The sequence below is a fragment of the Phyllobates terribilis genome, unplaced genomic scaffold (genome assembly GCF_046119375.1).
Source record: "Phyllobates terribilis strain yellow unplaced genomic scaffold, ASM4611937v1 Scaffold_3__8_contigs__length_932513732, whole genome shotgun sequence".
NCBI lineage: Eukaryota > Metazoa > Chordata > Amphibia > Anura > Dendrobatidae > Phyllobates > Phyllobates terribilis.
The window spans coordinates 65561362-65583311 of NW_027362763.1; the positions used below are offsets into that span (position 1 = coordinate 65561362).

The 21950-nt window shown below is 49.5% G+C and overlaps 1 protein-coding gene across 3 annotated transcripts in view; it reads left to right on the plus strand.

Moving 5' to 3' along the window:
* LOC141258809 (cytochrome P450 2K1-like) overlaps positions 1 to 21950 on the plus strand; it is a 157858-nt gene that overhangs the window by 67751 nt on the left and 68157 nt on the right. For all 3 annotated transcript variants that reach the window (XM_073673954.1, XM_073673953.1, XM_073673955.1), the window contains exon 6: positions 9533 to 9709. In XM_073673954.1, the coding sequence (XP_073530055.1) occupies positions 9533 to 9709 (177 nt within the window). The remainder of the gene's footprint in view (positions 1 to 9532; positions 9710 to 21950) is intronic.

Below are 21950 nucleotides of genomic sequence, written 5' to 3' on the forward strand. Positions count from 1 at the left end.
GCTTGCGCTTAAAATGTTGCTTGTTAGGCTCGTGGAGACAGAAGCATTCCGCAACCTGATGGCGGTGGCCGTCCCTCAGGACACGGTCCCCAGCCGCCACTATTTCTCCCGGTGTGCCGTTCCCGCATTACACAAGCACGTGTCCCAAAACATTAGCTGTGCCCTCAACAACGCAGTTACCGGGAAAGTCCACCTAACCACGGACACGTGGACAAGTGCTTGTGGGCAGGGACGGTACATCTCGCTGACGGTACGCTGGGTTAACATAGAGGAAGCTGAAACCCAGTCGGACCTTGGGACGGAACACATCCTCCCGGTGCCAAGGATTGCGGGCTCTAGGTCAATCAGGGTTGCCCCCACGGTCTACAGATCCTGCACCTCATCCTCCTCAGCCTCCTCCTCCTCTTCAGGCTCCACCTCCGAAATGACCACATCAGTCACAAGCTGGAAGCACTGCAGCACTGCCTCAGCCAAGCGGCAACAGGCTGTGCTGAAGCTAATATGCTTAGGTGACAAAACCACACAATGCTGAAGAGTTGTGGACAGCTCTGAAAGAGCAGGCAGATCTATGGCTCACACCGCTGAACCTACAGCCAGGCATGGTCGTGTGTGACAATGACGGGAACCTGGTGGCGGCTCTGAGGTGAGGCAATCTCACACACGTACCATGCCTGGCCTATGTGCTTAACCTTGTGGTTCAGCGGTTTCTCAAATCCTACCCGGAGCTGCTGGATCTGCTTGTTAAAGTACGCCGCCTGTGTGCCCATTTTAGAAAGTCAGCTACAGCTTCCGCCTCCCTTGCCGTGTTTCAGTAGCGTTTGCAGCTTCCAACTCACAGACTGGTGTGTGACGTCCCCACGCATTGGAACTCTGCACTGCAGATGTTGGGAAGGATTTGTGAGCAAAAGAGGGCTGTTGTTGAGTAACAGCATTAACAAGGCCGTCGGTATTCAGTTCAGACTCCACACATAAGACCTCAGGAGTGGACATGAATGTCAGACATATGTACCATCCTCCAAAACTTTGAGGACTCCACCAAGATGGTGAGCGGCGATGACGCCATAATTAGCGTCACCATCCCACTTCTCTGTCTTCTGAAACACTCTCTGCTCACAATCAAAGAGAATACAATGCAGGCGGAGCACGATGAGATGGAGAAAGGAACCAAACAGGGTGATTACACACAGCCCAGCCTCATCTCATCCCAACGTGGATTGGGTGACAATGAGAAAGAGGAGGAGGAGGAGAAGGAAGGACAGGAGCTAGTTTCCTGTGCTATAGATGGTACTACCTACACAGCTCTCATACTGTTTGTTCAGCGTGAATGGCCAGAGGACAGAGAGGAGGAGGAGGAGGAGGAGGAGAGCGTGGTCAGTCATCCTCTTCGTGAGGACACGGATGTCTTGCCTGTTAGTAGTCTGGCACGCATGGCAGAGTTTATGTTATGCCTTTCCCATGACCCTCGCGTTCTCAAAATTTTGGGTGACAGTCATTACGGGTTGGTGACACTTCTAGACCCATGCTACAAGGAGAACTTTATATCTCTTATTCCTGAGGCGGACAGGTCTACTAAAATGGGGCTGCACCAGAAGGCCTGTTATGCTCACGCCCGGACTGGCTGGCGTGTGCGTGATTAGTGATCCCACTGTACCATGAACCGAGCAGTGCCTGGAGGGGCGTAACTAAGTTTCAACCTGATCCGACCAAGGTTGCACGGCGGCTTAGTCAACTCCTTGGACCAAGGAGGAACCGAGCAGAGGGACCAGGTGCGACAGGGGGGGGTACTGGCAAGCACGGCTGGAGAGCAGACAGGGAGGCACTAGCAGGTTGGAGCGCAGGCTGGATAGGGTCCAGTACAGACTGGGATTCAGGAACAGGACCGCAGATGCGGTAGACAAGCAGAGCAGAGAGGAACCAACGGAGCGGTGGGTAAAGCAGAGCAGAGAGATACCGCCAGAGCGGTGAGCAAGGCAGAGCAGGGTGAAACCGCCGGAGCGGTGAGCAAGGCAGAGCAGGAGGAACCGCCGGAGCGGTGAGCAAGGCAGAGCAGGGCTAAACCGCCGGAGCGGTGGACAAGGCAGAGCAGAGAGGACAGGGCTCTGTTCACACTGAACAGACTGGAAGGGACAAGCCGAACCAGATACACACAAGGTACTTGCAATGAAGTAGCGAGTGGACTCTAAACTCACAACAGAAGTACAGAGACAACGAGTAGGAGTTAGGTGCAGGTTCAGAGACTGCAGGAAATGGGAAAGTACGGACACAGCGACAAACAGGCTAGGAGAGTGTACAGACAGGAACTGACACTGCAACAAGATACAGGAGCGAGTCTGGGTATACGGCCCACAGTATGGCGGACAAACAGGCGAAGAGATAGTTCAGACAGGCCTGGGAATACAGCCCCCCGGTTGGCGGACAGGCGCGAAACAGAACGGGACCTGGCACATTCAGAGTCAAGGAGCACACTGAATGTTAGAGTTGCTCAGGCATCTCCTACAGGGTGGAGTGGGTTTAAATATCCAGTGACTCACAGCAGTAGGCTGGGGACGCATTAGGAGTGTGCCCACAGCAGCTATTAGAAACAGGAAGTAACCGGGCCGCCGCCCTAAGCAGTCAGACCAGAGCATGCACACAGTAGAATAGGAGCACGGCTTACAAACTGGACTGAAGATTAAGATGCGATCTTGCATAGTGGGAGATGGTGCACTATGCAAGCATGCCGCCAGGTATGTTACAAGGCCCTTGTTGCGGAACTATTAAAAAAATTCCCATCTGAAAACGCTGGCGGCAGAGAGCGCACTTCGTTGGACAACCAAGGGGTACAGGCGAGAGAGACACAACATCAATCCAGCAGAGGCAGCGGAACACTGTCAAAGTTCTGGGAGAGTTTTCTCAGCCCCTCCCATCGCACAGGCCCTGAGGCGCGGGGTACTCTCACAAGGAGTGCAAAGTTTGGGAAGATGCTGAGTGAGTACCTTGCTGACCGTACCGACGTCCTCCGTGATTCCTCTGTGCTTTATAATTATTGGGTATCCAAGCTGGATATGTGGAATGAACTGGCTCTCTATGCATTTGAGGTCCTGGCCTGCCCTGCCACCAGTGTTTCATCACAGCGGGTTTTTAGTGCTGCTGGTGGAATTATAACTGATAAGCGCATCCGCCTGTCAACTGAAAACGCTGACAGACTGACTCTTATAAAAATGAACAAGGGCTGGATTGGGCAGACTTCTCAACACCACCGAATGATAGCAGCGTAACATAAACTCAAATCCAGTGTCTTTTCTTGGGAGGTGTATTCCCATGCACCATTTCACACCCAGATATGGGTATACGCTTCCTGATTTTGGCTATTTGCTCTTATCCTCCTTCTTCTCCTCATCCTCCACTACATCACCAGGGTGAGCGTGGTCCGTGATGCAACACCCACATAATTTTTTTAAAGGGTGTTTATGATGCCCGTAAAAATTTTTTTGATGCACTATGTTCATGTATACCCCCCAGGGGTAAATGTTTTTCAGCCCGTACACTTAGTGCATGGGCATTACAAGTATAGGAGGCCCGCTCCTTTCTAATGGAAACATTTTTTTATGAGGCCCTTCTCCACGTCTCTTACATGGGGCATTAGAGTGCCTCCAAATTTTTGGCAACCCATGCAATCACTGCATAGGCCAACACTATGGGAGACCACTTCCTAATAATGGGAACATTGTTTTCAGGAGGCCCTCTGACCTCCATGTCTCTTCAAAGGGGCATTGAAGTTCCTCAAAATTTTTGACAGCCCTTGCATTCACTGCATAGGCCAACACTATGGGAGACATTCTCCTTTCTAATGGGAATTTTTTGTTACTGTGGCCCTGCTCTATGTGTCTTTATTTTCTTAGTGGGGTTTTTCCTTAATTTGTTCAGCCCTTGGACTCACTGCATACCCTATAACTGTATAGCAGACTCTCTCCTTTCTAATGGGAATTTTTCATTACTGTGGCCCTGCTCTATGTGTCTTTAATTTCTTAGTGGGGTTTTTCCTAAATTTGGTCAGCCGTTGGACTCACTGCATACCCTTTAACTGTATAGCAGACTCTCTCCTTTCTAATGGAAATTTGTCATTACTGTGGCCCTGCTCTATGTGTCTTTAAATTCGCAGTGGGTTTTTTCCTAAAATTGGTCAGCCGTTGGACTCACTGCATACCCTATAACTGTATAGCAGACTCTCTCCTTTCTAGTGGGAACATGTCGTACTCGTTACTGTGGCCCTGCTCTATGTGTCTTTCAGAGTCGCTCCATCATCAATGAAACAGGATGTGTCTGATGATGTGTCACACACCACATTGCCAGATAAGGTTGTAAAATGTTAAAATGACATTTCCCGGTGAATGCATTTGACTTAAAAAATAACCTAAAAAAAACAAAACAGTAGTATCTTTCTTTAGTATAAATACAGAGTCGCCAATGTAACCTCATTGTAATCACATTGTTCAGCTCCTGCACCTCCTCCTCCATCTCCGAAATGACTACATCAGTCACAAGCTGAAAGCACTGCAGCACTGCCTTGGCAAAGCGGCAACAGGCTGTGCTGAAGATAACATGATTAAAGCTTAGGTGACAAACCGCCCAGAGCTGCAGAGTTGTTGAAAGCTGTAACACAGCAGCTTGATCTGTGGCTCTCACCACTGAACATACAGCCAGCCATGGTTGTGTGTGACAATGGGCGGAACCTGGTGATGGAGAAATGACAGCCGGAGTAGATACGGTTTCCCTCTATGCCAGTCCTTTCACCGAGCTAAAGAATATGGCTGTGGGGAAATACAACTCCCACTGAGAGGCTGTTTCAGATTGAAAAACATTGTGCCCATCAGAGGATTTGATTCTGAGGGCTCACCTTTCTCCCCCGCTCAAGAGCCCCATAGCAGCTGCAAATTTAGCACTATTATGAACTCTCCTGATGTAGAAGCCAGGGCACACCAGAGGATTCTTTGGTGGGACCGTCCATCCCTGCCGAGAAGCAGTCCTGGCTAAGAAAAGTGTGTGGGAAGGTTCCCGGACACTCTATGGCTGCTTTTTTACTGAGGTGGAAACCAACGCAAACATGGGGAGAACATACAAAGTCCTTGCAGATGTTCTTGCTGGGATTTGAACCCAGGATACCAGCTTTGCAAGGCTTCAGTGCTAACCACTGAGCCAATGTGCTGCCGTTCACCCTCTAATATCTAACAGGCTGGAGAAACTTGCACCTACTGCCACTCTATCTACAGCTCCTTTGTGAGGAACTAATGTATTTGGGCAGCCACTCAGTCTACCAAATAAAATTCCTGAGAAGGAAATTGTGGATGGCTTCGCTACTGTTATTATGGGTAGTGCTAATACCATGGCGTTGTACCATAGTTTACTGGAAATATTCCAGGCTGGTAGGAGGCAAGCAAATTCCCACAGAAAAGTACCAGCAGTAATGTTTAGGGACCCGCGCTTGTAGAAGATGGAGACAACACCGGGAGAAATAGTGGTGGCTGGGGACCATGGACATGAGGCATGAGGCATGAGGTTGTGAAAAGCTTCCGCATCCACAAGCCTAAAAAGCCACATTTCAAGTGCAATCTGATGCCCAGAAATCTGGCAGTTTAGTATTGCAGCCTGTGGGAGGGTGGCTGGCTGCATACTTGCGCTTGCATTCCAAGTAACAGAAAACTAAGCAGATGGTGGCCTCTATCATCATCATGGCCTCACCTCAGCACTATGAACTCTCCTGAAGGAGAAGCCAGGCCCACCGGAAGAGTCTCCGGTTTTCTGGTGGGTCTGTCCAACCCTGCCGAGAAGCAGCCCTGGCTAAGAAAAGTGTCGGGGAAGGTTCCCAGACACTCTATGGCTGTTTTTTTAATGTGGATCGGACGTGCTTATGCATGTTATTTCTCAAACCGCATTGCAGATCAGGCCATTCCCTAACTCTGTAGTCATGAAATTAAATGCGCAAAGAAAGATGTTTGTGCGTCAAAGCACCACCGAGAAGTGCGAGTTGAGGTTGGACGGGCTGCCATTGCTTCTGCAACAAGCTGCTTTAGAGGACTTCCTGGGAGAAATGACACCCAGGGTAGATACGGTTTCCATCTATGCCAGTCCTTTCACCGAGCTAAAGAATATGGCTGTGGTGAAATACAACTCAGCAAAAAAAGCTGTGGACTGGCTCTTTACAGTCCCTGGCCACATTCACCTGTCCACGCGTTTGTGGCTAGGCGATCCTTCCCAGTAAGTGCACTGGGGTCGGGCACGAGTAATGTTGTGGGACCCGTGCTTGTGGAAGGTGGAGACGATACCGAGAGAAACAGTGGCGGCTGGGGACCGAGTATGGACACCCATCCGCCGCCGGCATGAGGTTATGAATAGCTTCCGCCTCCACGAACCTAAAAGGCCACATTTCAAGTGAAAGCAGTTTTAGAGGACTTCCTGGGAGAAATGACAGCTGGGTAGATAAGGTTTCCCAAGTCCTTTCACCAAGCTAAAGAATATGGCTGTGGTGAAATACAACTCATCAAAAAAAGCTGTGGACTGGCTCCGTACCGTCCCTGGCCACATTCACCTGTCCACGTGTTTGTGGTTAGGCGATGCTTCCCAGTAAGTGCACTGGGGTTGGGCACGGGTAATGTTGTGGGACCCGTGCTTGTGGAAGGAGGAGATGACACCGGGACAAATAGTGGCGGCTGGGGACCGAGTACGGACACCCGGCCACCGCCATAAGATTGTGGACAGCTTCCGCCTCCATGAGCCTAAAAGGCCACATTTCAAGTGAAAGCAGCTTTAGTGGACTTCCTGGGAGAAATGACAGCTGGGTAGATATGGTTTCCCAAGTCCTTTCACCAAGCTAAAGAATATGGCTGTGGTGAAATACAACTCAGCAAAAAAAGCTGTGGACTGGCTCCATACTGTCCCTGGCCACATTCACCTGTCCACATGTTGGTGGTTAGGCGGTCCTTCCCAGTAAGTGCACTGGGGTCGGGCACGGGTAATGTTGTGGGACCCGTGCTTGTGGAAGGTGGAGTTGACACCGGGACAAATAGTGGCGGCTGGGGACCGAGTATAGACACCCGGCCGCCGCCATAAGATTGTGGACAGCTTCAGCCTCCACAAGCCTAAAAGGTCATATTTCAAGTGAAAGCAGCTTTAGAGGACTTCCTGGGAGAAATGACAGCTGGGTAGATATGGTTTCCCAAGTCCTTTCACCAAGCTAAAGAATATGGCTGTGGTGAAATACAACTCAGCAAAAAAGCTGTGGACTGGCTCCGTACCGTCCCTGGCCACATTCTCCTGTCCACATGTTTGTGGTTAGGCGGTCCTTCCCAGTAAGTGCACTGGGTCGCGCACGGGTAATGTTGTGGGACCCGTGCTTGTGGAAGGCGGAGATGACACCGGGACAAATAGTGGCGGCTGGGGACCGAGTATGGACACCCGGCCGCTGCCATAAGATTGTGGAAAGCTTCAGCCTCCACAAGCCTAAAAGGTCATATTTCAAGTGAAAGCAGCTTTAGAGGACTTCCTGGGAGAAATGACAGCTGAGTAGATATGGTTTCCCAAGTCCTTTCACCAAGCTAAAGAATATGGCTGTGGTGAAATACAACTCAGCAAAAAAACTGTGGACTGGCTCCGTACCGTCCCTGGCCACATTCACCTGTCTACATGTTTGTGGTTAGGCGGTCCTTCCCAGTAAGTGCACTGGGTCAGGCACGGGTAATGTTGTGGGACCCGTGCTTGTGGAAGGCGGAGACGATACCGGGAGAAACAGTGGCGGCTGGGGACCGAGTATGGACAAACGGCTGCCGCCGGCATGAGGTTATGAAAAGCTTCCGCCTCCACGAGCCTAAGAGGCCACATTTCAAGTGAAAGCAGCTTTAAAGGACTTCCTGGGAGAAATGACAGCTGGGTAGATATGGTTTCCCAAGTCCTTTCACCAAGCTAAAGAATATGGCTGTGGTGAAATAAAACTCAGCAAAAAAAGTTGTGGACTGGCTCCGTACAGTCCCTGGCCACATTCACCTGTCCATGTGTTTGTGGTTAGGCGGTCCTTCCCAGTAAGTGCACTGGGGAGGGCACGGGTAATGTTGTGGGACCCGTGCTTGTGGAAGGTGGAGATGACACCGGGACAAATAGTGGCGGCTGGGGACCGAGTATGGATACCCGGTCGCCGCCACCATAAGATTGTGGACAGCTTCCGCCTCCACGAGCGGGGAAGCATTTCCAGTTTTAGTCAGTCTAGGAGAATGTCAAGTTCAGAGTCATGTACTAGTGGAGGCGAGTTCAATCAGAGGAAGTGCTAGACAGTGACAATGTTGACAGGTTCTAAGACAGTGATGAAGCAGCGGCAAAGTGGTCCTGTCAGTGCCAAGTCTCCAAAAGGTATGCGGACACATCTGAAGCTTTGTGCAGATCCTGGGGAAGTGTTGGGCCTAGGGCCCAGAAGAGGCATTGGGTGCCATCTCTCTGTTTCCCCTGTGAGGAAGATGCTAGCCCGGTCACAAAGAAAGGGAAAGATCAGGGGGTCTCAGGAAAGCTGTTATTCCGGATCAAAGGTCCCTGGAACCAACAGGAGCTATTGAGGCAGGGGCAGGTCGGGCAGAACAGAGTCAAGGACTCATATTACTCTTGACAAAGGGAATATCATCCGGAGGGTATTTTGTCTCACTCTGTGTGCCGCAACCGCATGTATCAGAATTTCACAGTAAAATCAAACCTGTTTAACCAGACCTAAGGTCTCATGTCATGTATGCAGCTGAATCCAGTCCCACGGGTGGGGAGTTAACAAGGACTGCCAAAATACAATCGATTACAGAAAGAACCCATCAGCACATCACATCCAAGTCAGATTCCTGATTAGAAGAGGGGCTTCAGGGCAAAGAGGACTCAGCAACTGTGGGAAGTCACTGTGTACATACATTACTTATCCTGTACTGATCCTGAGTTTCATCCTGTGTTATACTCCAGAGCTGCACGCACAGTTCTGCTGGTGCAGTCACTGTGTACATACATTACTGATCCTGTACTGATCCTAAATTATATCCTGTATTATACTCCAGAGCTGCACTCACTATTCTGCTGGTGCAGTCACTGTGTACATACATTACATTACTTATCCTGTAATGATCCTGAGTTACATCCTTTACTATACTCGACCTGTACTCACTATTTTGTTAGCATCGGAGTCAACATCTCTCTACAATATAGGTTAAATTTGCTCATATTGTTGTCTTTACTTAACACTTGAAGTAATTTCATGTTACAAAAATCAGTATATATACAGCATATATGCATTAAAGGAGTTCAACTAAATTATAATAGGGGTGGTCCCATCTCAAGCATTCATGGAATATCCACAGGTTATGCAAAAAAGAGCAGCCGTTCCCAATGGATGTGAAAATTTGTAAACAAGTGTTAGGTAATATTTGCATGTAGCAGAAGCGTCAACTCCCAGAGTCAATGTTACTAGAGGGTCCTTGGCACCTCAGTCTGACACTGCACACATATGTAATGTCTTGATTCATATTTTCCTCTATAGTTGTACAACGCGTTTCCATTCCTGATGAGTTGGATTCCAGGAAGTCACAAAAGTATTCGACAAAATAGTGATGAATTTAATGCATATATCAGAGAGATCTTCACGAAAAAGAGGAATCAACTGGATGCAAATGACCAGAGAAGTCTTATAGATTCTTTTCTGATCAAACAGAAAGAGGTAAAGTAAAACCTTCTATGGATCATATTAATATCCGCTGATTAGAATGTAAACGTAGGACTGCATTAACCAGGTGAAAACATTTTTGCCTTTGACTGTCTTGTACAGTGGTGGCCAAAAGTATTGGCACCCCTGCAATTCTGTCAGATAATACTCAGTTTCTTCCTGAAAATGTTTGCAATCACAAATTCTTTGGCATTATTATTTTCATTTAATTTGCTTGCAAGGAAAAAACACAAAAGAAAATGAAGCAAAAATCAAATCATTGATCATTTCACACAAAACTCCAGAAATGGGCCAGACAAAAGTATTGGCACCCTCAGCCTAATTCTTGGTTGCACAACCTTTAGCCAAAATAACTGCGAACAACCGCTTCTGGTAACCATCAATGAGTTTCTTACAATGCTCTGCTGGAATTGTAGACCATTCTTCTTTGGCAAACTGCTCCAGGTCCCTGATATTTGAAGGGTGCCTTCTCCAAACTGCCATTTTGAGATCTCTCCACAGGTGTTCTATGGGATTCAGGTCTGGGCTCATTGCTGGCCACCTTAGAAGTCTCCAGTGCTTTCTCTCAAACCATTTTATAGTGCTTTTGGAAGTGTGTTTTGGGTCATTGTCCCGCTGGAAGACCCATGACCTCTGAGGGAGACCCAGCTTTCTCACACTGGGCCCTACATTATGCTGCAAAATTTGTTGGTAGTCTTCAGACTTCATAATGCCATGCACACGGTCAAGCAGTCCAGTGCCAGAGGCAGCAAAGCAACCCCAAAACATCAGGGAACCTCTGCCATGTTTGACTGTAGGGACCGTGTTCTTTTCTTTGAATGCCTATTTTTTTTTCCTGTACACTCTATGTTGATGCTTTTTCCCAAAAAGCTCTACTTTTGTCTCATCTGACCAGAGAACATTCTTCCAAAACGTTTTAGGCTTTCTCAGGTAAGTTTTGGCAAACTCCAGCCTGGCTTTCTTATGTCTCGGGGTAAGAAGTGGGGTCTTCCTGGGTATCCTACCATACAGTCCCTTTTCATTCAGACGCCGATGGATAGTACAGGTTGACACTGTTGTACCCTCGGACTGCAGGGTAGCTTGAACTTGTTTGGATGTTAGTCGAGGTTCTTTATCCACCATCCGCACAATCTTGCGTTGAAATCTCTCGTCAATTTTTCTTTTCCGTCCACATCTAGGGAGGTTAGCCACAGTGCCATGGGCTTTAAACTTCTTGATGACACTGCGCACGGAAGACACAGGAACATTCAGGTCTTTGGAGATGGACTTGTAACCTTGAGATTGCTCATGCTTCCTCACAATTTGGTTTCTCAAGTCCTCAGACAGTTCTTTGGTCTTCTTTCTTTTCTCCATGCTCAATGTGGTACACACAAGGACACAGGACAGAAGTTGAGTCAACTTTAATCCATGTTAACTGGCTGCAAGTGTTATTTAGTTATTGCCAACACCTGTTAGGTGCCACAGGTAAGTTACAGATGCTGTTAATTACACGAATTAGAGAAGTATCACATGATTTTTCAAACAGTGCCAATACTTTTGTCCACCCCCTTTTTTAGGTTTGGTGTGGAATTATATCCAATTTGGCTTTAGGACAATTCTTTTTGTGTTTTTTCATTGAAGACAAATTAAATGAAGATAATAATACCAACGAATTTGTGATTGCAATCATTTTCAGGAAGAAACTGAGTATTATCTTACAGAATTGCAGGGGTGCCAATATTTTTGGCCACCACTGTACATGTCATAATTCCACAAAATTGGACTAAAACTAAATAGGTCTGTAAAAAAAAGATTTTGTAAAGTTTGGTGAAAAAATTTAAATTGCTGGTAAATTTATAACTCTTTTTACATCTTAACAAAATAAAAGGGTATGTAAAAATGATGATTTAAAGTAGACATATGGGAAACTATTATTAATTAATAGTGATGTGCGAGCACTAAAATGTTCGAGTACTTGTTACTGGGTTCAAGGAAATCGTAATACTCGGGTTCTTGACCCGAGTAACGAGTACAGTGTAAGTCAATGTGAAACTCAAGCATTTTTTCTGTGGCACCCCCCCTTGGAAGTCTGGAGGGAGACTATAAATTGGTCAAATCGGTGGAAACAGTGCTCAAATGACATGAGAACAGCATGGGGAAGATCCCTGGAAACAACTCTGAATCCCAGGTCACTGCTGTGAGCAATGTTGTCAGAGTATTACGCCACTTTTATGGACTGACAATACAACATGCAAAAACAAAGCCAAAATGGATTTTCCTGAAAAAAATGTTAAGAAACATTCTTTAAAGGGTAATGACTTGCATATAGACAAAATAAATATGCAAAAACAAAAATGCTCCTCCACACCTTGGGCTATGTTCACAAGTAGTGTTTTTGATGCGCTTTTGCATTGCTTTCAAAGGTGAAAAATACATTCAACAGTAAATGTAATTTTAATGTTTTACTACCTTATCTGGCCATGTGGTGTGTGAGACATGATCAGACACATGCTGTAGCAATATAACGTATCCATCTGAGATGGTCAAATTTTTTTTTTTCGCATATATTCTGTAAAGTTTGAAACTTGGATGTCCAGCAGGCAGCCCTCACAATTTATAGAGTGCCAGTAGGTGCCCTCCACTATTTTTAGAGGACAAGCAAGCGTCTTGAGCACAGATGAGACCAAGATAGAACTTTTTGGTAACGCACATCATTCAACTGTTTACTATGAATGGAATGAGGCTTACAAGTAAAAGAACACAGTACTTGTAGTCAAATATGGTGGCGGTACAAAGATATTTAGGGGTTGATTCTCTGTCTCTGGCACAGGGTGCCTTGACTGTGTGCAAGGCATTATGAAATGTGAAGACTCCCAAAGGATTTTGGGTCGCAATGTCACAATAGGTCATGGGTCTTCCAGCAGGACAATGACCCCAAACATACTTCAAGAAGCACCCAGAAATGAATGGAAACAAAGCACCGGAGAGTTCTGAAGTGGTAATTCCAGTTCCAATAGCATCAAGTCTCCCACCACTACCTCTTACATACAGAAGCTACAAAGAAACTGTGAATGGACACATTAAATCAGGATTTTTTTTAAGTTTGATTAATCTCTGTCAAATTTGAAACCTTTCTACCAAATTCGATGAATTTCTGTCAACTATGATAAATTTCTGTCAGTGAATGTGTGCATGGAAAACATCAATCGAGTTATGCACTGTGAAGATATTTATGTGACCAGAATATGAAGACTCATTCCATCTGATGATACCTAGCACCAGTCCCTATTTCAGATAACAGTTAATATTGCAGAATATAGAATCAATTTGAATTAGCCTTCCCATTATTTATGAGTGGGTGTCCTATACTGTTATTGTGTATGCAGCAAGTTTAATGGCTGCTAAAAATTAGGATGCACTCCAATACCAATTTGAAGAGATGTAGAGGAGGGCCTCAGTAAAAAATGTATTTTCCCTTACCAAGGAGTGGGTCTCCTAGACTGTTACTGCGTATGCAGCAAGTTCAAGGTATACCAAAAATTGGGACGCACCCCAATACCAATTTGAAGAGACGTAGTGTAGGGCCTCAGTAAAAAATGTATTTTCCATTATTAAGGAATGGGTCTCCAAGACTGGTAATGCCCATGCACTTAGTGATAAACATTTACCCCTGGGGGGAATACATGTATATTTTCTAGAATGTTAACGATAGGCCTCTAAAAATATTTCCTACGAGCATCAAGCATCATAAACACCCTTAAAAAAATTATGTGGGTGTTGCATGATGGTCACCCTGGTGATATGGTGGTGGAGGATGAGGAAAAGGATAAGGAGCACAACATAAAATAGACAAAATCCCTCCAAAAAAAACCCCAATGGACATGAGTTTATGTTCTGCTGCTATCATCCGTTGGTGTTGAGAAGTCTGGCCCATTCAAGCCCTTGTTCATTTTTATAAGAGTCAGCATGTCAGCATTTTCAGTTAACAGGCGGAAGCGTCTATCAGTTATAATACCCCCGGCGGCACTAAAAACCGGCTCTGACAAAACGCTAGGGGCAGGGCAGGCCAGGACTTCCAAGGTGTAGAGAGACAGTTCATGTCACGAGTCCAGCTTGGATACCTAAGTTGTAAGACACAGATGAATCACAGAGGATGCTGGTAGAGTCAGCAAGGTACTTCAGTATCTTCCAAAACTTTTCCCTCCTTGTCAGAGTATCCCGTGCACTTTTCCCTCCTTGTCAGAGTATCCCGTGCATCAGGGCCTGGGCGCTGGGAAAGTCCGAGAAAACTGTTCCAGACTTTTGACAGTGTTCCTCTGCCTCTGCTGCATCTGGTTTATGTCTCCTCGTCTGTACTCCATGGTTTCCAAGGAACTGTGACCCCTGCTGTTCCAGCGTTGTCAGCTAGAAATTTTTTTACAAATTATTCAACAAGGGCCTTCTGGTACTGCAACATTTTAATAGACCTCTCCGCCATGGGAAGGAGAGATAGAAAGTTCTCCTTGTAGCGGGGCTCTAGAAGTGTGACCAATCAGTAAGTACAGTTGCCCAAAATTTGTACAACACAAGGATCACGGGAAAGGCAACGAAGCATAAACTTGGCCTTGTGTGCCAGACTGCCAACAACCAAGACTTCCCTGTCCCCTCCAAGAGGACAACTGTCCATGTGTAGCACCCCTGAGGGTTCAGTCGCCACAGAGGTACTGCACCTCACCCAGAGGTGTGGTATCTCCTTCTCTCAGGTAAGGAGGGAGTTCTGCCTGGAACCCCAACACCCACATTCAACACTACACTGCTCCAGGCCGGCTGGAAGGACAAGATGCAATGTGTTTCCTGCTGAGCCTTGTCCCTGGCTGGAGTGGGGGGAACCCAAAGGTAGGGGGAACCAGTAGTGGGTGTGGGTGGAGGAAGTAGAGTAGGGGAGCACCATAGTAGGAGGTATATAAAGGGAAGCCATCTTAGGGTGGCAGGTCAGTCAGATCAGAAGAGAGTGTTAGTCAGTCAGGGAGCAGAGTCTCTTTAGGAGCTCTGCTCCATAGTGGGGCCTAGTGCTAGAGGCCCAGGAGGGGAGCAGAGGAGAAAGGCTCCGTTCTATTGAAGGGATCCCAGGTGGTACGGCGAGTGCAGGACGGCACCCGTACGCCCCGAATCTGTCAGAAGACAGAGGGATCAGGCCGCAAGAAGGGGACCGGCCCCTGGACCAGCCGTGTTACTCCAGGTCTCGGCTGGAAAAACCGGAGGCTTCTGACTTTTATAGTGCAGTTGCCACAGCCTCATCCTAGTCACCCTGAGGGTCAAGCAGGTCCGGGAACTCCAGGTTGCCCAGAGGGACTTCAGAGCACCCGAGCGGGACTGTGAGTGGGGAAGTGCAGGGCAGGAGGGAGAAGACCCAGTGTGAAGTCGGTCTAGAGAGGAACATAAGAAAGCGGGGTTCCATCAGGTGCGCCTAAACCACCTGATGAAGAGCTGAACCCCGGTCTGGTGAACGCAGCGTGACGTGGGAGGCTGGCACCCGCGCAGTGTATCAGTGGAACGTATATGAGAACTGTGAGTAAAGACTCGGATGACTGCACCGCACTGCCTCCGTCCATTATTTCAGCTGCGCCATCTTTCCCCCTGCACTACAATGCCCAGCACAACCTGCAGCATCATCTGCACTACCCTGGATCTAGCTCTTCCTGTGGAGAGCCACACCATCCCTGCTGCAGTAACATCAGCTTCAGAGGACTGCTCCGCTGCGGCGGCTCCCTTTAGCCGCATTCCACAGGTGGTGTCACGAACTCTATAAAAAAACTCTATAAATCCCCTATAAATAGAAGAACCCCCCCTTTCTATTGACCGCCCTAGGCCACGGACTGGGCCAGCCACCATGATATCCCCCACCAGCATCCATAGGCCTGGCTGCCGGGTACCCCACAGCCCTGGGGGCCGCATCAAACTTGGCATCATGAAAAGGATTTCGTGCCCGTTGCAACGAACAGGATTCCGTGCCCGTTGCAATGAACAGGATTCCGTGCCCGTTGCCACCGGGTACTGTGCACCTTAAAGAACTGTGTTATGTTGCTGAATGTGGCGCCCACCCCAGAAGAACGGGCGCCATTATGTGCGTGATCAAAAACAACAATATGGAACCTCCCATCGTGGGCCGGGTCCCAGAATGGCGCCAAAAGCACCCCCTGCACCTTGCAACAGTGACTGTCCGCATAGATGTGTCCATCAAGGCAGGGAGTACGTCACAGGGAGTGATTGACAGCAGGCTGCTATGGGACCGCCCCCGAATGAGGAGGGGAGGAAGAGAGAAGGAATGGAGACAGGGTGTGTCCTTAACAAGTTTAGACAGACCGCACCCGGCAGCCAGCATGGACGGAAGCAAGGATCCAGCCTCCGCCTCTGGCCTGCAGCAACATGCGACCCCCCTCACCCTGGAGGGGGAATCAAGTAAACTGTCCCCGGAGGATACGGAATTCCTCCAACAAGAGATCCTGGAGCTGAGCCAGCAGGTGGAACGGGCCCAGCAAGCAGCGGTTGCCAAGTGGAAGAGCGAGCTGCTGGAAAAGTTAGCAGCTCGGCGGTGGCCAGCACTGGATACCAGCGGCAGCGCTCCAGCCCCGGCAGAGCCAGAGGAGCATCAGGAGGCCGTGTACAGCACAGGAGCAGGCAGGAAGAGTTCCCATGTCCCGGGCGCTGCAAGCGCCGACCTGCTCCTGGGCCTCTTACACCAGCACTCCCCGTACCCCGCCATGTATTCCCTGGAGCAGCTGCTCAGCCCGGAGCCTCCACCCCCGGGCGCTAATCCTGAGGACCTCCTGCTCGGCTCCCTCCCGGAACCGCCACTTCAGTCACCCGAGTGGGTGTACGGCGCGCCGTCCTTTGATTGGTCTGCCCGGTTTGAGGACCAGCAGCCAGAACCGCTACTCCCGACACCAGTGCCCCTGGTTGCCTGCTCCAGCGGAGAAGAATTTAGTTGGGACAACCGGGGGGGGGGCCTGATGGGGTTCCCGCAGGAGACCCAAGCCGAAGCCCTGCAGAGGAAGGAGTTCTGCAGGTGGGAGCTCCAACAGCTGGAGAAGCAGCGGCGCACTCGGCAGGCTCGTTGTGAGCAGATAGAGGCCCGGAACAAGGCCGCAAAAGCACAAGCCCAGCAGGTGGAATCGGCCCACCCCAGCTCCCGTGAAGAAGGACTAGTAGTAAAGTTCGATTTGCAGGCAGGGTGGGGCTTTATCCATGATCCCAACTTCAACAGGGATATTTTCGTGAACCGGTGGGATGTTGAGCCCGAGCTGGAACAGGGCCATCCCGACCGGAACTTGTACCCCGGTGACCGTGTCACTTACACACGACACCACGGGGAACACGGGTGGTATGCCCTCAAGGTGTACCGCGTGATTGAGGAAGGAGAGGACACGCCCCCGCATTTCATGGCTGATGACCCGACTGGGTCCAGCAAAAATCAAAAGTACCCCAGGCGGGGACCCCACTACCAGTACAGTAGGTGGGACTAAACTGTAAATAGTCACCCGTAAGGGTACAAAAATTTAAAGTTGTTTGTGTGAGCATAATTACCCATCAGGGTATACAGACTTCAAGCTGAGGACTGTGAACAGCCAAAGACTGATATTGTGTATATAGTTTTGCACTTCTTAAAGTGCTCTCCATTGGTTTTATAAGTGCAACCAAGTGACCTCAGAACAAAAACCCATTTGGCATGGCGGAAGACATGGTCCAGCAGCAGGATCACCTAAGCCCTGCAGCCATGCCCAGGGCCTACGTTGAGGGTTTGCGGACGGGTCCCTCATGCTGCTACTTTTGCACCTGTTTGAAAAGGAAAATGTATACCCGGTTGCAGAATGTGCTGTAACCTGTTACAGAATGTTATTAAAAGTGTTTTATAGTGTAATGATGACCTGTAACGTTTAAAGAGAAGTGTCTCCCATAAAGGGAAGAATTGTTTTTGTTTCAATCTTAAATGTGAATGCATTCTAAAAACTGCATGTCTAATATACCGTGTTTTACTCAGTTCCAGCCCGTGGATGTGCTGTGTTTTACCAGAGGGGAGTGTGGCGCCCCTGAGGGTTCAGTCGCCACACAGGTACTGCACCTCACCCAGAGGTGTGGTATCTCCTTCTCTCAGGTAAGGAGGGAGTGCTGCCCGGAACCCCAACACCTACATTCAACACTACACTGCTCCAGGCCGGCTGGAAGGGCAAGAGCCTTGTCCCTGGCTGGAGTGGGGGGAACCCAAAGGTAGGGGGAACCAGTAGTGGGTGTGGGTGGAGAAAGTAGAGTAGGAGAGCACCATAGTAGGAGGTATATAAAGGGAAGCCATCTTAGGGTGGCAGGTCAGTCAGATCAGAAGAGAGTGCTAGTCAGTCAGGGAGCAGAGTCTCTTTAGAAGCTCTGCTCCATAGTGGGGCCTAGTGCTAGAGGCCCAGGAGTGGAGCAGAGGAGAAAGGCTCCGTTCTATTGAAGGGATCCCAGGGGGTACGGCAAGTGCAGGATGGCACCCGTACGCCCCGAATCTTTCAGAAGACAGAGGGATCAGGCCGCAAGAAGGGGACCGGCCCCTGGACCTGCCGTGTTACTCCAGGTCTCGGCTGGAAAAACTGGAGGCTTCTGACTTTTATAGTGCAGTTGCCACAGCCTCATCCTAGTCACTGTGAGGGTCAAGCAGGTCCGGGAACTCCAGGTTGCCCAGAGGGACTTCAGAGCACCCGAGCGGAACTGTGAGTGGGGAAGCGCAGGGCAGGAGGGAGAAGACCCATGTGTGAAGTCGGTCTAGAGAGGAACATAAGAAAGCGGGGTTCCATCAGGTGCTCCTTACCTACCTGAAGAAGAGCTGAACCCCTGGTCTGGTGAACGCAGCGCGACGTGGGAGGCTGGCACCCGCACAGTGTATCAGTGGAACGTATATGAGAACTGTGAGTAAAGACTCGGATGACTGCACCGCACTGCCTCCGTCCATTATTTCAGCTGCGCCATCTTTCCCCCTGCACTACAATGCCCAGCACAACCTGCAGCATCATCTGCACTGTCCTGGAGCTAGCTCTTCCTGTGGAGAGCCACACCATCCCTGCTGCAGTAACATCAGCTTCAGAGGACTGATCCACAGCGGCGGCTCCCTTTAACCGCATTCCACAGGTGGCGTCACGAACTCTATAAAAAAACTCTATAAATCCCCTATAAATAGAAGAACCTCCCTTTTTATTGACCGCCCTGGGCCACGGACCGGGCCAGCCACCGTGATATCCCCCATCAGCATCCATAGGCCCGGCTGCCGAGTACCCCACAGCCCTGGGGGCGCGTCACATGTTCTCCTCCTTATCCTCCTCCCCATCCTCTCCCTCTTCAGGCCATCCACGCTGAACAGATGGTATGAATGTGGTGTGGGTAGTACTATCTGTAGTGCAGGAAACCAGTTCCTGTTCCTGCTCTTCCTGGTCCTCCTTCTCATTATCACCCAATCCACGTTGAGATGAGATGAGGCTGGGCTGTGTAGCATCACCCTGTATAGTTCATTGCTCTCTCTCATCTTGCTTTGCCTGCAATGCATTTCGAGTGCAAGCAGTCGAGAAATGTGGCTGCTTAGTATTGTGGCCTGTGAGTGGGTGGCTGCGTATTTGTGCTTGCGTTCAAAGGAGTGGTGTAGGTACAACTGAACGTTGCGCTGGGAAAAGGACATGGACATGATTGCTGACGGTGATGGTTGGGAGTCTGCAATGACAGGTGCAGGGTGGGAGGCATCTTCGCCTGTGTCATAGACACGGGATTGGCGTGCACACACAACAATGAAACAGGCAGTGGTTTCACCAGCAGACACCATCTCTGGACCCTGGCGTTCAGTTCAACTAGTCAGGTGCTTTGCTGTAATGTGCATTAGCATGCTGGTGATGGTCAAGCTGGAGTTTTGCTGCCCCTGCTGATGCTAGGATGGTAGATTTTGCAAATGGCTTTTTTTGGATTAACTGGACAGTTTTTAAAAAAGAGCCAGACTAGGAAACACCTAACAGTTAGAATATCAACTTCCCTCGTATTGGTGTTTTGGGGAACAATTGCCTGACTTGTGTCTGTGGCCACCCCACTGCTTGTCCCTGCCTGTTGTGGTGCTTTACCTCCCTCCCCCTGTGTGCTGCTGTCCTCACTATGAATGTCACCTTGTCAGGTTTGGTCAGTGACTTCATCGTCCAGTACCTCATCTTCCATGTACACACCCTGGGCCTCCTCCTGAGTTGATGGCAATTGTATCTCATCATCATTAGTGTTGAGCCACCCCCATAGTGTTCGAGTTCGGTTAGGTTCGTCGAACACCCGTATGTTCGCCGAACTGTTCGTTGAACTGTTCGTCGAACACCTTCGAACACCGTTAAAACCAATGGCAGGCAAACAAAAACACATAGAAATACATAGAAAACACATAGAAAACACTTCAAAGGTGTCCAAAAGCTGAAAAACTGCTCAGAAGACACAACTAACACATGGAAAAGTGACAAGTACATATAGTCATGCGAAAAGAAAAGAGGTGTGTAGCGTCGGCGTCCCTGCCTCCTGCTAGGCAGGGACGCTGTTCCCCTCACCTCTCCGCTCCGTGCCCGGCGTCTTCCTCCCGCTCTGCTGGCAGCGCGCGCTGCTTCCCGGCCAAGGTGCTTAGGGCGCGCGCACGCGCGCGCTCCCCCTCTCTTAAAGGGGCCGCGCGCGCCGTCCTAAGGAGTCCCCTGCCAATGGCCGGAGGACTTCACCATATATAAGGCACCTCCTCCAAAATGGAGGTGCCCGAGCAATGTTGTTGCAAAGCCTTCACTCTGCTTCAGCCCTCAGGTCCCGTTACCAGTTACCTGCCAGTCACCTGCCAGATTCCTGCTTGTTACCTGCCAGTCACCTGCCAGATTCCTGCATGTTACCTGCCAGTCACCTGCCAGATTCCTGCCTGTTACCTGCCAGTCACCTGCCAGATTCCTGCTTGATACCTGCTTGCAAGCCTGCGGTCCGATGGTCTGCCTTCCGACACCTGTCAGTCTGTCTATGGACCAGCCTGCCCGCTCACCTGGGAGCACTCACCTGCTACCTGCCTGCTAGCCTACCTGGAGGCTCTGCCGTCACTTGCCGTGACCACCTGCCTGTCCAGAGACTCTTGCCCGCTCACCTGGGAGCGCTCACCTGCTACCTGCCTGCTAGCCTACCTGGAGGCTCTGCCGTCACTTGCCGTGACCACCTGCCTGTCCAGAGACTCTTGCCCGCTCACCTGGGAGCGCTCACCTGTTACCTGCCTGCTAGCCTACCTGGAGGCTCTGCCGTCACTTGCCGTGACCACCTGCCTGTCCAGAGACTCTTGCCCGCTCACCTGGGAGCATCCACCTGCTACCTGTCTGCTAGTCTACCTGGAGGTTCTGCCGTCACTTGCCGTGACCACCTGCCTGTCCAGAGACTCTCGCCCGCTCACCTGGGAGCGCTCACCAGCCACCTGCCTGCTGTCCTTCTACCCAGAGACTGTCCCTGTCACTTGCCGTGACTACCTGCCCTTCTACCCAGAGACTGTCCCTGTCACTTGCCGTGACTACTTGCCCTTCTACCCAGAGACTGTCCCTGTCACTTGCCGTGACTACCTGCCCGTCTTCCCTGGGAGCCACCCGCTTCCTTACAAGGACCGCCCCCTTGTATAGTTACTCAGAGGTTCCACCTCCCAGACCAGTTACAAGGTGGAGGAGTAAAAGGAGGGGGAGACTCAGATATAGGCATGTCATGCCCTTCTAAAATCAAGAAAGGCTGGAATAAAAATCTAAAATCAGCCTACCAATACCCAGACGTCGTGACAAGAAAGTTAAAAAATAAAATATCTTTAGGTAGAATGGCGGTTCCATTTAGAACACTTTCCTTTCAAGACGTAGTGGTATCCCCGTTGTGAGTTGTGCCAAAAACGGAACCCAATACATTCGGACAAATCCACCATTTGTCATATCCAAGGGGCTGGTCAGTAAACGACAACATCGACGCGGAACCAAGTACGGTAGTATATACTGTACATCCTTTGGCAAGGCAATCAGGCGGATCAAGAAGTTGGGAAGGGTCACCCTAATGGGCAAAACAGACATTGATGCGGCGTTCCGGTTACTTACTACGTGTGCCTCCGAATAGTGTCCACCTATTGGGCTGCTTCTGGGAAGGAGCATACTATATACTGTAGATCGCTGTTTGCCCATGGGGTGGTCCAGATCCTGCTCACTATTTGAGGCGTTTAGTTGCTTCCTCGAATGGGATTGTAATG